At 45.7% G+C, this 15,383-nt stretch overlaps 1 protein-coding gene across 2 annotated transcripts in view; it reads right to left on the reverse strand.

Moving 5' to 3' along the window:
- Nucleotides 1–15,383, reverse strand: part of PTPRA (protein tyrosine phosphatase, receptor type A) — a 190,469-nt gene that overhangs the window by 135,579 nt on the left and 39,507 nt on the right. The window contains exon 2 of one of the 2 annotated variants that reach the window (XM_019526128.1): nt 12,287–12,424. The exons of the other annotated variant lie outside the window; for it this stretch is intronic. Coding sequence (XP_019381673.1) covers nt 12,287–12,298 — 12 coding nt within the window. The 5' untranslated portion in view covers nt 12,299–12,424. The remainder of the gene's footprint in view (nt 1–12,286; nt 12,425–15,383) is intronic. 2 annotated transcript variants of the gene reach the window in all.

Here is a 15,383-nt window from a genome sequence, read left to right on the forward strand (position 1 = left end):
GCTACAGACGTCAATATCAGAGTAGTTCCACCCCCCCAGCCTTTTCCAATATGGAAGATCACGTCATCCCCCTCCCTCTTCTCAGTTTTGGTTTGCTGCCAACCTTCCAAATCTCCAAGTTTCTGCAAATCGATTTGGAGGCTTCCAATTCAATTCGGACCTTTTAATGGGTCTCCTGATTCAATTCAGATTTGGAGATTCGGCCACCAAATCGGGCCAAATCTCCTCTGAATCAAATCAGCTACCGAAGCTTTGTGCAGGCCTAAAAGATTTCTATAGTGGCACCCCCTACAAGCAAACCAAAGAAAGGATTTTTAATTGAAAAGCTATAAATTTACAAGCAAACGAAGGTTTTGGGAAAGATCTGAATGACTGTGCCATTTGTGCTGCTCTAAGTGAGCCATGCCCACTTCATCTGCTCGTTACTTATGTAAAATGCAATGTGCCATTAGTGGGAAAGCTATAAGAAAACAAATATGGAGACAGAAAAATGAGGTAGGTATGGCCCTACACTTAAATTTTCCTGAAATATAATGAACCATCTCCTAGAGTCAAGAGACGACATGGTCTTCTGGTAGTGGCCAGTAACTTTATACATGAAGGGGATAGCACAGTCCACAGCTAGTAATAAAGTTATTTCAGTTGAGTCTAAACAAGGTCACTTCTTTTTCTGCAGTTAATGAAAATCAGGGTTCACACTAACCCCCCAAGCAGGGTGCAAGGACATAGGTAATTCCTCAGCAGAGTACCAGGTTAAGACGCATTCTTCAGCAAGGTGTACCACAGCCCTTACCAAGCCTCCTGGGCCTTGCTTCATCAGAGCCCTGAAACATGTGACCTACAGAGTATGTGCTTATAAATCCCATGTCATGTATTGCCTGGAAAAGCAGGTTCTCTTCAACAGTCTACAATGAGCTCTATCGGAGTGAGGAAGCTGAGATCAGAGCTGGCTCTGGCTGTGTAGGATCCCCGGACTTGATGGGGAAGAAGTGCTGTTTTTTGGCTCAACTCTGTGACCTCCCTCTAAAATCCAAATACTTTCACATTTTAGTTGCAAGTGTCTGCACTCAAAAGACCAAGTTGGTGGGTTAGTTGGTGCATGGGAGACCAGAGAGGCAGGTACACTAGACAACATCCATCAGAGACGGTTCTGACAAGTTCTGGAAGTCCAAAAAGGAAGGGTTTGCCATATCTTAAACTCTCCCAACAATGCTTTTCTGAGCCTGACCTCAGAATCGGTTTGTCTTAGAAATGGATTACTCAAGAGAGCTAGAGGACTTTGAAAAGGAACAATTACTTCTGAAGAGTCTCTCCCTGCCCTGCTTCAAGATGCCAATTCTGATGGCGTGAAAGCTACCTACAGAATATTATTTGTTGGTCTTATGACTGGCCCGTTACAGGCCTATGGATGGCCCACACATTTCTGATGGGTTTTCAAAGGGACCCAAATGATGCCCAGGTACAAACTGTTATATTCCCCCCCACCATGGCACATATGTAAGCCTCTAATTCTTCCTTACAGACAGCTTTAATACTAGTCACTAGGAAAGGATTTTCCATGCTTTTCATGGTTTGAAACCCCACCTTCTTTCTGAACCCCTTCAGACCTAGTTCTGTTCTCTGACAATGCTTTTGGAAAGAGGCTGTTCTTCCCTGAAGTTGCTTAAACATTCTCTTAGCCTTCAGATTTTTGCCTGAGTATATACACTTTCCCTTCAACTTTTAAATGTAGAGAGATGCACCATGTTAAGAAACACAGTCCAATAAAACTGAAAAACAACAGTTGTATTTCCCCTGAGTATACCCAAAACCCACAGCAACTGTGAAGTCGATATTACAAGCAGAAGTTATGAACTCAAGACACTTAAACACTAAGTCCCAGTTGCGTTTCATTGCCATCTGGCTCATATTAGAATCACAAGCCCACTTATTTTCCATTTGAAGTTGCTCAAATACCAAAGTCCCTTTAGTTTACCGCTATTAAAACTATAAATAAGATTCAAGTTAAAAAAAAACCCAAAAAAACTTCAGCAGAGTCAGCATGCTAGAGGCCCTGGGATCTTAGCAGATCCTGTTCCTGTTTACCCTTCAGGGCACAGGCACTCAGCTGAGGACAAGCTGCGTAGTGGGTCTTGAATCTGTTCTCCATGCAGGTTGTGTCAGTGTTTGAGATGTTCCTGAACATAGAGGTGACATAGTCTTGTCCAAGGTAGCATTTGAGTCCTGTTCTGTGCCGTGCCCACAAAGTGCAATTGGGCCCTACGTCCTGGACAGGAGGATGGCAGGATTCAGCCTCATCCCTGCCACCCAGACCTTGAGAGCATTCTCGCCGCCAGAACTCAGACCAGAAATCTCCACATCCAAGATCCTCTGGGTCTTGAACTGGACCAAAATTAGCAACTTAGAATTCGAAATCTGGTCAAAATCGTTTTGTCCAAAAAAATTAAAACCCACATATTCACAAACCCCCAAATCCTCCAGTTTTCCGCTAGCTCTCTCCTCTTCCATTACCGAGTTCTCACATTCACCATAGGAGCAGCAGTAACACGTGAGGGCAGGGGAGAGGTAGCGTGGTCTAACAGATAGGGCACAGGATGGCGTGCTGAGAGACAAGGGTTCTGAGAGTGACCTTCTGCATGACCTTGGACAAATCATTTCTCCCTTCACCCTTTGTCACACCCATACAGACTATAAGCTCCTTGGGGCAGGGACTGTCTGCTATTAAGTGTTTGTACTAGGGTTGGGTATTTGACGGGTCAAATAAAGTTTGGTCAACTGACTGGTCAAATATCAGTCAAAAATAGTTTTAAAAATTGCTAATCGGTCCACAAAAAGCACAGCTCTGACATTAAGAAACGTGCCAAAAAACAATAAAAGTCATATATGTCTCAAGAAAACTATAACAAAATGTAGTTTTTGGTATGACCCTGAGCAGAAGAGCACAATTTTCTAGCCAGGAACCACTGGGTTTTCTAGGTACTGGCAGGAGCATCAGTGCAGCCCAGCAAAGCCCTGAGGATTTAACTCTGGCCTCGTGCCTCTGAGGAAGGACCCTCCCTTGCTCCCTCCCCCCAAAAAGAAGGCAGTAGCATTTATGAGTGGAAAAAAAACTCTCCTGGCCCAAACTGGACACCAGCTAAAGCCCTGAGGTATGAGCTTACCAGTACAAGAGCTACTTTTACACCCCAGGTGGGGACTGCAAGCATATGACTTGGCACCTCGCACGCTGACAGATGAGCCAGAGCTCCCAGTCCTATCAGCCCAGTGCTTTCATAAATTTATCCAGTTCAGGTGCATGTCCTTGGGCAAGCTCAATGTTTCTACGTGTGCACATTTCACTCTCTCTCTCCACTCTACATATCCCCGGGTGGCATGAACTTACTGTCCCTATTTGGACTGCAGGGCTCCAACAGCCTAACTCAGAAAAAATTCTTGGATGACTCATTCTCTGAAGCTCAGGGCTGCTGCTGCTGTTGCACAGAACTGAAGGGAAATCTCTATTTTTGTTACAGGCTTAGGAATTCATCCCAGCGGCTGCACTGAGAGCTTGCTCATGGATATGTTGCTGCTGTCCATGACAGGCAAGAGCTCTGGCCAAACGCAGATTTCCTGGAACAAGACCATGTGCAAAACACTTTGGGAGTCAGCACGAAACAGGAAAAATCCAAACGGTCACAGCGCAGAAGTGGTGTAACGCTGGCGTAATGCACAGGAGGGCATTCAGAGCAGGCAAACAGGACCGAGCCTGCCCAACACTTTCCAGATGTGGCCGATTTGCTCTTCACTTCCCATTCAAATATTTACTCTGCCCTGTGTTCAGCTAACAAGCCAGAGCACGGCTGCGCCCGCCAGTCGGATGCAAGCAAAAGAGATCCATTTTTCTCTTCAGAGACCGGAACTCTAAATGTAAGAAGTGCTGGTGCCAGGATGTGCACAGCTTGGAAAGTCCAGTTCACACAGAGATTGCTTTTAGGCCTTTGGCAAGTCACTTTGAGCTAGATTCTGACTAGCAGGATGCACCAAGGCAAGGGACTAGGAGCCTCCCTTTACCCCCACAAGGGCCTGGGATCCCGGCATACAGGAAAAGTAGAGCCACTTGCTTGCTTGCTTCCTCCCCGGAGCAGTGAGCGAGGGGAGAACAGGTGAGACCCTGGCTTCATTACTCATTCACTGGGCCAGAAGAGCTGAGCTGGAAGAAGGCAGAGATAGTATTTAACTGGGGGCACAGGGAAGCAGTAAGCTCCTGTCCCCCAGGAGAGAAATGACAAGCCACTGGATTACTCTTTCAAGTGACAGTGGCCCTCAGGGATACCCCTCACTCAGCGCAGAAGTGGCATAAAGCTAGCATACCCCACACAAGCATCCAGGGCAGCACACCCGTACTCCACCATGGCTACAATCTCATCTCCAACCATTCTGGGCCTCCGTTTCCCTCCTGACCTCTGCCATTGCCTCTCAGCTCCTCCCAGAGACAGTGGTTAAGTACCCAGCGTATTTCAGATGAATGATAAGTTTGCAACCAGACATCACAAGTCCGAGACTCCGGTATTTTATGCAAGTATTTGAATGTTCAATGCCAGTTATTTTTACTGTGATAACTTCCAGAGGCTTCAGGCAGAATCAGAGCCCCACTATGCAAACACGCCATGGTCTTTTCAAGAGCATATTTGTTTGCCTTCTTTGCCTGCTTTTCATCTCTGTTTGTCACCTCCTGAGGTTTCTGGACCAGCCCCGAATTGCATGGGCCAGGCTCTGAGTGTGGTCTCAAACAGAACAAGGAAGAGCAACATAAAGGGAATGGGAGAAAAAGAAAGAAGATTAAAATGTTTCAGGGCCTTCCAAAAAGTTCACATTGGTTTTGGGAAATGGAAAAGGATCAGGAGATTTTCCCCTACCAGTTTGCCAAAGGTAGAGGAGCTAAAAGGAAAACAAGTCACCCCCGAGCTAGAGATCTTAAAGCTCTTTACAAATGTGCCAGCCTTATGAGAAAGGTGCCAATGCCTCTATTTAACAAATGGAGAAACTGAGGCACAAAAAGGTCACATCACAAAAAAAGAGACTATGGGCCTGACCCAAAATTCAATGGGAAGTCTTTGCATTGATTTCAGAGGGCTTCAGCTCTCCCCTTCCCCCAGACTTCAGACACTGAGAGTGAAGTTGCATCAGCAATAGGACAAGAAAAAGGAGGAGAGGAGGCCTGACTCCCAGCCTCCTGCTCAAGCTTATAGCGCAGACTCCCTCCCTTGTTCCTTTTTATCCACAGTGAATACATGCTGTGCAGATGCATCCAGAGATGCTGAAGCAAGGAAGAAGTTAAAATTGCAACACCTGCCCTTGGAGTTCCCATGCATACAGCTTGTGCATACAGGAACTGTGTTTCCATTGAGTAGGTCTGGACTGCAGCATGGGAAGGGGGCTGATCACATGCCCTGCGTTCAGCTTATTAAGCACCAGCCACTCAGGAGTATTTTCTCTAGGCTGCCTCACTATGATTCGACTATGACACAATGTGCCTGCAATGTAATCCGATTGCCAGATAATCTTACAAAAATGCAATATCCTGAGGATATGAAAACAATGCAATCTTGCCACAGTGCAGTCAGCTGACTCTGATAAGCCATGTCTGCAACTCAATGGCCTCAACACAATGTGATCTAAGTAAGCTACCGCTGTCTATGTTTAACTGAAGACCTTTTTAAAAGGGCAAACATCTGTAGTGCTGGGTGAACACAAAGCACCAGGAGTGGGGTCGTGGCTACAATGAGAAGCAGGAGCCAGTCTTCTACAGCTCTTGCAACCTCAACCTGCCCGCGCTTGCAGAGCTGGAAGTGTGGCTGCAGGCTGAGTGCAAGAAAATGGCTAACCTAGTCACTCCGGGCACTGTCGTTCACTTCTGAAACGGGGATGACCGACATCATGAAGTCACGTTGCACCTTTCATCCAAGAGCCTTAGAGTGCTTTACAGAGGAACGTGGCAGTATCCCTACTGTGGTTGGAAAGAGGTAGGCAGCTACTGGCATGGATTCTCAGGAGAGCCCAAGGATGTCAGGCATCAGCACCCAAAGGACCTAAGGGACACTAAGCCCTTAACTCCCTTTGCCTCATTTGAAAACAACAGTATTTCTCAACCCATGGTTTGCAACTCAAAAGTGGGTCACAAGAATACCTGAAAGGGTTGTGAACAAACTTTAAAAATGGATCAACAAACTCAAAACAGATTCTCCTTTAAAGGAGAAAAACGTGGGAAACCCTGGGTTTCCCTTTGCAGGCTGGCAGAGGTCCCACCTGCGAGGGGCTGCTTGGAGCCCCCCGCCCCACACATCCACCCCCTGCCCCATACCCCGGGGGCCAGAGGCAGCCAAGCGAGGGGCATTGGCAGGGCTATGGGGCTGCTTTCTACTTAAACTATTTACTGAGTCAGGACTGGTCATCAATATTTACAAATGGGTCCTGGTACAAAAAAAGTTGAGAACCACCAGTTTAAGCCACTTGCCAAAACCACAGAATCGGTCAGCAACAGGCCAAGAAACAGGACTCCCTCCAAGTATTGTTCTGCTCTAACCACAGGCCCACTGTTGAATTTTTAGAAAGATACAAAAGGCATACACCTTTAATTTGAAGAAGCCAGGGCAATGGAATTACAAAGGGCCGACCTTCAACACCAACAAGGCTGCAGGACCTGGGCACTCCCAGATCATAGGCTGGGCCAATATCAACTCTCCAGCAGCCCGACCAGAAGTCAAAGTGTGGAGAAGGAACTAATCTTTCAATCCCCCCAGATACCCAACTACTGGCAAAGGAGATATCTCTCCGTCCAACCACAGTACTGCTGGCAGCTTAGTGGTTTAAAGACTGGACCTCTAGCAATGGCCTTATCAACTCTACAGCGTTGTCCAGGTGTGTGTAGTGCCAGGGGCCAAGAAAGCTCGAGTGCCACTCCTTATTTATTATTTCTACCACATTAATAACAGAAGACCTCCAACTGAGATGAGGGTCCCACTGATCTAGATATCATAAAGACACACAGCAAGAAACAGCTCCTTCTCCAAGAAGTTTGCAAATTTATCAATGGACAATCAGAAAGGGAGGAGCAGAGACAAAGGCACTTACTCAAAGTCGCACAGCGCAGGATTTGCAGGGCTGGGAACAGAAGACAGGTCTCATTACCAGTCCAATACCCTCATCATTAAGCCTAACTGCTTCTCAGTGTGAAACTCAAACGTCTTCTGCATAACATAACTGAGATAATAGATATCTAGTTTCCAAAGATGCCAGTGGGAAGATGCATTTTTGGAAACTGCTTTGAAAATAGACACTATATTAAATTACTTTCTATATACTGTGCCTATTCACAGATACTATTGTTTGGCCCAATCCATCCAACTCCCAGTGCACCTCTAATACAATACACTCCAAGGCACAAGCAGTTGGAGAAGCTCTAAAGAATGTTTTTTTATTCATCCAAGGATGACCCAGATGACCTACAGCTGTAGGGCTATTTCTATCTCTTCTTAAAATAATTAAAATAACATTAAGCCAGGTATTAGTTGGCTAGACAGACCCAAATCCCACCTCCTGTGTAATCCACCTGAAAGCCAAATGCATCACGGCAAACTAAAGCTGCCTTTAATCCTTTTAAATCTCAGGACAAGAATCTTTTATCCTTTGTTGCCTCTTGCCCTATTTATTATTTCTATCGGACACCTGTTCACTCTGCCAGAACAGATGAAAAACACACAAAAACTAACATGCTAGTAATGTAAGAAACACTGATACCTTAGAGCTTGATTTACAGTGAAAGATCTCCTCTCCTGTTTTCCAATTAGTTAGTGGTGAGTTCAGATTACTTGTCACTTGCACAATACCATTAAGTTGAATAAACCCAACATAAAACTCTATCCATATCCATTAACAAGTATAAATGAGGCCCATTTGTGCATAAATTAGGCAGAGTTATTATCATAATTTGACAGGTCTGATTTTATTGAGTCTATGTTTGCAATCTGCCACAATCCTCAGGGACAGCACTGTAAGCAAGTTGTTATATCTGAACATGACACCTTTACGCTGGCAATCTGCCACACTTCTCACAGGTAAGGATTGCAAATGAGCAATTATATATTCCCCCAAGCAAACTCCATAAATATTAGAGAATAAAGGGCAGAGAGCAAAGAGCCCTTCTAGAATTACTGTTCTGCGGTGTTTGCTTTGTCAGATATTAATCACCCTCATTTTTCTTTCTCTGACACTGTAATAATATAAAAATAACTCTATTTCCCCCAAAGTCCTTCTTAGAAATCCTGCAAGATGTACAGAACCACCTAGGCCAAGCCACTAGCTTATATATCCTTCTCTACCTGCCCTAGGCTTTTCCTTTATAGACTATGATCAGCATGCCTGGCCCCAATCCAGTTGCATGGGGGAAGGAGGCACGGCCTGGCTCTTACACACCATGCAGGGCTTGGGAATCTGGCAGTGTGGGAGGGTGCGACTGGGAAGCCACCACAAGCTGAAACTTATCTCTGGCACTGGAGCAGGGGGAAAAGCGGCGGACGCAGAATGCTGCTGAAGATCAAAGGCACGGCAGTGGAGATGCTGCCACCAGAAGACAAGTGGCATCAGCACAGGAGTGGAGGGAAAAGCGGCAGCAGCAAAATGCCACTGAGGCCAAATGCGCTCCCCCATGCCAGTGTGGGCACGCTGCTTGGATGTGTGCTGACGTCAATTTACCAGCTGGCTCTCTGAGAGATGAATAAAATCCCCACTGGCCAACATCTGGGGAGGACCAGAAGTGAGGCCTCCTGAGAGCACGGAGAGGTGGGAAGTGAATGAATGCCCTGACAGGGGCAAGTGGTGGTAACCCAGAGAGTTGGGGTGCCCAGCTAAGGCTGGCTAAGAGGAGCCAGGATACGTACCTCTCACAAAGCTGTGGATCCCGAACGAAGTCGATAGAGACTGGGACAGCAGTGAGCCTGTGGAGACAGGAAAAAAGGAAGGATACTAAAAGTCGTAAGTAACTCCTGGGGAGACAGCCCTGAAAGAAGGCACCCTGGGGTACAGGCAATAACAAACCACACCGACGCGAGGCCTGAATAAGGACAGTACACCGTCTGAGCCAGGACTGAGATTAAATAGGGGCTAAGGCCCAGCCGCAGCTGACTGATTTTGAGTTAGTCTCAGCCAAGACATAACATCATCTCTGGTGGGTGTAAGGCAGGGTGTAGGGGAGGCAGAGCCCCACGACAAAGACCTATGCTAAGCTCAAAGGGGGAACGAGGAGGCAGGATTCAAGAACTTCCTCCCAGCAATAATCCTGAACAACAAAATGTGGCAGACGAGAACCCCTAGGGACCTTAGAGACTCACATTAGACAGGAAGCTGCCAACCCACAAGGAGGCAGCTGTGCCCAATCAGCCTGAAAAGGCAATGCTCAAGCAAACACCATAGGAAACTACAGAGGGGTGGCAATATTACTTGCTACTGCTCCCCTGACACCAAATTTCCCCACCCATGGGGATCCCCACAGGTCAGATGTCATGACTCTGTGGGCCACATTTGGCTCCCAGGCCAGAAGTTGAGCATCTCTGGCTTAGACAAAGGGACAGGAAAGGAAATGACCATGGAGAGGTGACACGGACAAGCAGATAGTGGCTAGCTTCCCCTTGGCTGTAACGCTTGCAGAAATCAGTCACTCACAGCAAAATCACTTTACTACTACCTAGACCTCCTCCCCTACTTCCTGTCTCCTGGCCAACTGTACCCTCCTGTTGGGCCTTGTAATAAAGTAAGGCTGGAGCCTCTGCAGCACTTAGCACAGCAGAGTCACAAGGCCCAATCAAGCCCTCTAGCTACTACTGTGAACCTGACAACACCCAGTGTTCATAACGTCAGAGGCCATCAACTGTAAACTCTGTTGGGTACAGGCCAGATATTTGCTTAGACAGCACCAATCACATTTTGGGAATTAAAGGAAACTATTCAGCAACTCTTACCACAGCCAGGTCACATAATATTACGACTATTTGTCAAGTGGAATCATCAATGTACTGACAAGGATTCTGTCCCTAGAAGTTAACAAGCACGAGATGGAAAGCCCATTAAAAGCTCATAAAATTTATCTTCATAAATCCAAGTAGGAATGTCCCTGAAGTATGTTCTCTGGCACTCCCCGTGTCCACAAAGAGTTTCCTAAACTAATTTAAAAGCTAAATCATCTTTATTAAGGGTGGACAACATGTGGAGCAGACTCCAGAATTAAAGCTAAAACCTGTTTTTTTTCCAGACTAAATGAGCTTCATGCTATATAAGTTATAAATAAGACATTATCTGCCTGAGACAATTTATAATCAAGTGTCTGGACTAAGGCAAGCTATGACACACTGGGCAATCCAGTGGAAGGTATGAAAGTCTGTCTGTCCCCACTTTCTATTATTTCCTCTTGTCTCCTTGTATAATGGCTGGAAATAGAAATTCAAAGGGGCATCACACACTGAAGAAAATCTTCTTAAATGACATTTACTACAACAACACCTACAGACCTCAATCAAGGCCCATTTGTCCGCACACCAGACAAATGTGAAATACAGACAGTCCCAGCTCTAAGGATCTTCAAGGAATGAACGTTTGTACGAACTTACAGGAGTTAGTCACCTCTGAAGATCTTGGTTCCGACAAAATACAGCACATGGACAGACCGAGCCAAACGTGGAGAGAAACAGGGGTGAGAGTGGCACTCTGAGATTGTTCAGAGAGTGGTGTTCAGCACAAACGTCTACTTGGATAGCTCTGCAGGCTGAAATGATGGAGGATCAGCATAGTTAAATCTGGAGGTACCTACATAATAGATGAGGTGAGGGATGGATTCAAAGCAAGGCCATGAGGCCCGCAAAGTAAAAGGGCCAAGGGGGAAACAGAATAAGAAAAAAAAAAAAAAAAACACCCTTTATGGGAGAAGGCTGAAAGGTATTGCCATCAATGATTGATTAAAAAAAAATCCACAAAAATCCTTGCCACTAATGTGGCTGGCTGTTCCCTAACTCTTCTGGTTGCACACCCCAGCAAAATGACCCAAATCAATTCCTTCCTTCCAGCAGTATCCATGCCCCACAAATTCTTTTACAGCTCAGCAGCACGGGCTACCTCTCTTCTCCAGAGGTAATCTTGATGCTCAGCAGGACCTTAGACACAGCTCTATTTGGCTCCCAGCATCCCCTTCCACCCCTCCCAATGGCACCAGACAACCGCATTAAGTTACAGTAGCAGACTGGGGGCACTTCAGGGGTTGCACTTCCTCCCCATGGCTGTTGTGTGATCTGACAGACTTACATCTGACTCCATTCCAGATACCAACAAACCAGCGAAGCTGAACCAGGTTTTGACTGAATGAATTACTCAGATGCCAATCAGGACAGAAAAGGGAAGGGGGACAACAATCCAACAAGTAGCTAGCTGGTTTCTCTAGGAGTGTACAGAGAGCCTTCAGCAGGGCAATGACAAGTGCTGGACACAGCAAGGGTACAAGTGCAAGCTGCACAACCACGGTGTGTTCTTGCCCTTACATCAGATATACACCCAAGTCCCGTTTCCATCACAGCAGTTCCCATCAGCTTCAACTGAAACAGGATCAAGCCCAGGCCCTAGTTCTACGTAACCGCTACCACAAACTATGCTCTGACACCCAACAGATTCAGGTTCTGGTCAGTAAACCACCATTTGAGAGGCTCAGAAAATGGGAACGTTACCGCCTGATTTCCATGCTGGGGGCAAAGAGCACTAATCAGTACTGGCTACTGCTAGTAATAAATTGCTGAATGGAAGGACATGTGAACCATCTGGCAATGGCCAGTCTCATGCCATTCAAAGCTGAAGAATACAATTGTTGGACTGAAGACGGAGCAGCATGGTAAGGCGTTCCCTCATTCTCATCTGGATCCAGCTACCCTCACCAGCTCCTTCCGGTCACAATTCACTCTGCTTTCTGCCAAAATCTAAAACTAAACAACCCGCCTGCATTTACTGTACACAGCTTAACACAGTGTGGCAAAGCAGGACATGACAGCGCCAAGGACAATGAAGGTCTGTTTGTAATTTAGCCCACTGATGTTTCTCATCTCATGTTGGCAAGAAACAAGCCAAAGCTAAAGGAGCAGACAGGGACAGGGGAAAAGCCTGTTGAGAAAGCTGAAGCTAACAAGACAAACTAGCAGCTTCATGACACGGCCAGTCCAAGCGAATGGCACTCAATCAGCCTCACTCAGGCAGCAGCATTCTCCCAGCACAGCACTACCTTCATGCCCATGTCCTCTATGCTTCTGAGTTCATCCAGATGTGTCTGGAGGCATTTCCTGTGGTTCTTTCGACTGAGAGGCTCTTAGATTCCTCCTTGTTCAACTGCAGGAGAAGCTACCTGTCCTTTGGAAGGGAACTGTAGGAGGGCCAAGGAAGACTATCAGCATTCAGATAATGTTGCCCAGATCCACACTGCAAAATGGGAAGGCTACTTCCTTAGTGAAAGCAGAACCCACACTCAAATCTTCCCTACAGGAGGGTTTGACAAGAGAAAAAAAGGCAGGGGTCAGTTCACACAATAGAGGCTAAGGTGGAATAACTGGAAACAATGCACCAACAATTTGGTCACAGTTTCTGGAGACAAATTTGAGCTCACAAATGCATGCTTCTAGCCAGGAAACACAAAGCCACCCAAACCCAGCAATGCTTCCAGTCATTCCGTTAAAGAAACTCACTTTGGGGGAGGTACTTCAAGGCATTTAGGCCCTGACTAAGCTAAGGATATTTCCACTGATGTTTTAAGTGCATCACTATGGCTATTCCAGCACAGAGTCCCTTGGAATAGGCAAGGCCTTATCTTTGATCCAGTGAAAGCATCTCACCCTTTATTCCCATGTCTTGCAGCCTCCTGGTCTAACCACCTGGCTGGACATTCACGTGTGCATTTACAATTCAAAGGAGCTGGCTAAGTAAAGCCTTTCTGCACAGCTGGGTTTGATAGAGCCTATTTATCCACCCCCTCCAACCTCCCTTCTCCTGCTGAATTGGCCATATGCTTTTACACAGGTAGGTTATCTATTTCAGCTGCTCTCTCCTTGTAGCTCTGGGGTTTACTGCCCCCTTCCCTTTTTAAGTGACTATTTTCATTTACATAATGGAGTTAAAATCATCACTTTACCAGGGATTTAGCTCAGACTGTACCTTCTTTTCTAGTCCTGAAAAAGGGCATTATGTGCCTGACAGCTTCTCTAACATCCCTCCCATTTATGGTATACAGTTGGTCAAATGAAACGTATGCGAGAGGCTCTGGACCATCACAGCAACACTGCCACAACACCATTTCACTGAAGATATTTGCTCTCTCTGAACAGTTTCCTTTCAGCGTGCCAGCAAGACATCATGCCCGTCTCTGGCACTGTAATTAAGGCAGGCAGCGTGCTCTGGAGCTTGGGACTGATAGGGAGAATCTCTGATTCTGCTCATAGCTGCATTAGAGACTGGACAAGTCACGCTTCCTCTGTGGCTCACTTGGGATATGAGGCTAATCCTAATCTACGAAGATTAAAGACATTTAGCTCACAGGGGTGTTGTGAGGCTTAACTCATTAACTACAGATAAAGCAGCCTGAGATCTTTAGATGAAAGTGCAAAGCTGGATTGGGTTCAGAGAACAAATGACAAGAAGAGGACTAGATGCCGATTTAAAAAGTTAGTGGAAAGTCTCCCATTGATTGCAATGAGTGTTGCATCTAACGCTTAGAGAACTTCAAAGGAAATAAAACACTAACCATGAAGACCCTAAAAAACAGCAATCAGGTATTTCCAGAACTTTTAGATACCAGGGCTTTCTGTCTTTCTGAGCAGATGGCACTTGACATGGCTTCAAGGTTTCCCTTTCTGTCTATGAAAAATAAACAATGGAGTAATACTGCTTCTTAGTACTTCTTATCCCTAGATCCACAAGTGCATTGAAAAAGTACTCTTCTCTGTGTGTGAATACAATTAATCCAGATGAAAGTGCCCACACGTTATTCTGAAAGAGCTGTGCATATAGACAAGCTCTTTCATACATAATGAGCCTAATCTTGTAAGTGTACCATGCACAAGGTTCCTGTCATTTCCTCTGTCCCTAAATTCAGATGATTGCTATTCAGAAACTGGCAACAGCTCGACACGAATTTGAAGACTGGTGGGTTCAAAATGAAACTTGCATGATTATTAGTGGTCAAGAGGTTACAAAGAACTGTGGAATGCATTTATTTCTTGACTTATAACAGGGCAGCAGCCCTAACAAGCCAGTCTCAATTAGCAGAGATCTTATCTTGGAAGATCTGACACAATAAGGCATTCCTCAGGCACTTTCATGCAATATAAACTGCATGATAAAAATCAATTGAAGGTTTCAGCTTTCTCAGAAGCCTCTGATTTCCTGACCAGTCTCCTTTGTACAGAGACTGCAAAACTGGGGCAGGAAAGTCAAGCAGGCTTTCAGGAAGCGGAATCAAGGAAAAAAGCCCCAGCCAGAGATTTCTAAATTGGTTATAGCTTCAGACAGCAATAGGATGGTCTTCTTTCTTCTGCACAGCTGGTTTACATGGATTGTAAGCATTAAGACACAAATAAAACATTGTACCCTGGATATTGTGCCTTTTACCTCTAGATGAGCAACTCAAATCTCCAGATTGTCTGTACTGATCAAAACCTGTTACCACTTGGCAGCTGCTATTATGATGATTTTCATGACCATAGCTCCTATTAGTTGGCCTGGGAGAAACGATCTTATGTTGTAAAGTCTCTTGCCAGGAGACAGATACCCACATCACACAATTTTCCACCACACTGGATGCTAACCAGGCCCTGGAACTCCTGCCGAGAGCCTCAGCAGCAGACAACAGATTTAGGACCTGGTCCTATTCCAACTGAAGCAAACAACAAAGCTGCCACCGGGGTACAAAGGTGCAGGGTCACACTTCTAAGGGACACAAAGTCTGCGTGTGTCAGGGGCTGTCTATTTAAGTGAGTGTTAACTTCCATCAGCAGAGAGAGACAAGACCTGTCCAGGGATTCATAGTCTACCATGCAGCAATGAGGTTTTGCTTTTATCCATTATTATCATTTCCCCTTGCTACTGAAGAAGGTGGAATACAAGAGAGTTCTTGGTGGGGCAGAGGTGGACATAGGCACTGGGACAGAGAAAAAACCAGAGTCAGCAGGGAATAACAAGCAGTTCCTCAGAGGATCCATCTGCATATAAGCCTGCACTGACTAGTGAAAGTGGCACAAGCTTCCTTGTAGCCTTTAAAAAAAAAATATTATATATATATATATATATATATATATATAGAGAGAGAGAGAGAGAGAGAGAGAGAGAGAGAG

This window comes from Gavialis gangeticus, unplaced genomic scaffold (genome assembly GCF_001723915.1).
Source record: "Gavialis gangeticus isolate Ggan-Ray unplaced genomic scaffold, GavGan_comp1, whole genome shotgun sequence".
NCBI classification, from domain to species: Eukaryota; Metazoa; Chordata; order Crocodylia; family Gavialidae; genus Gavialis; species Gavialis gangeticus.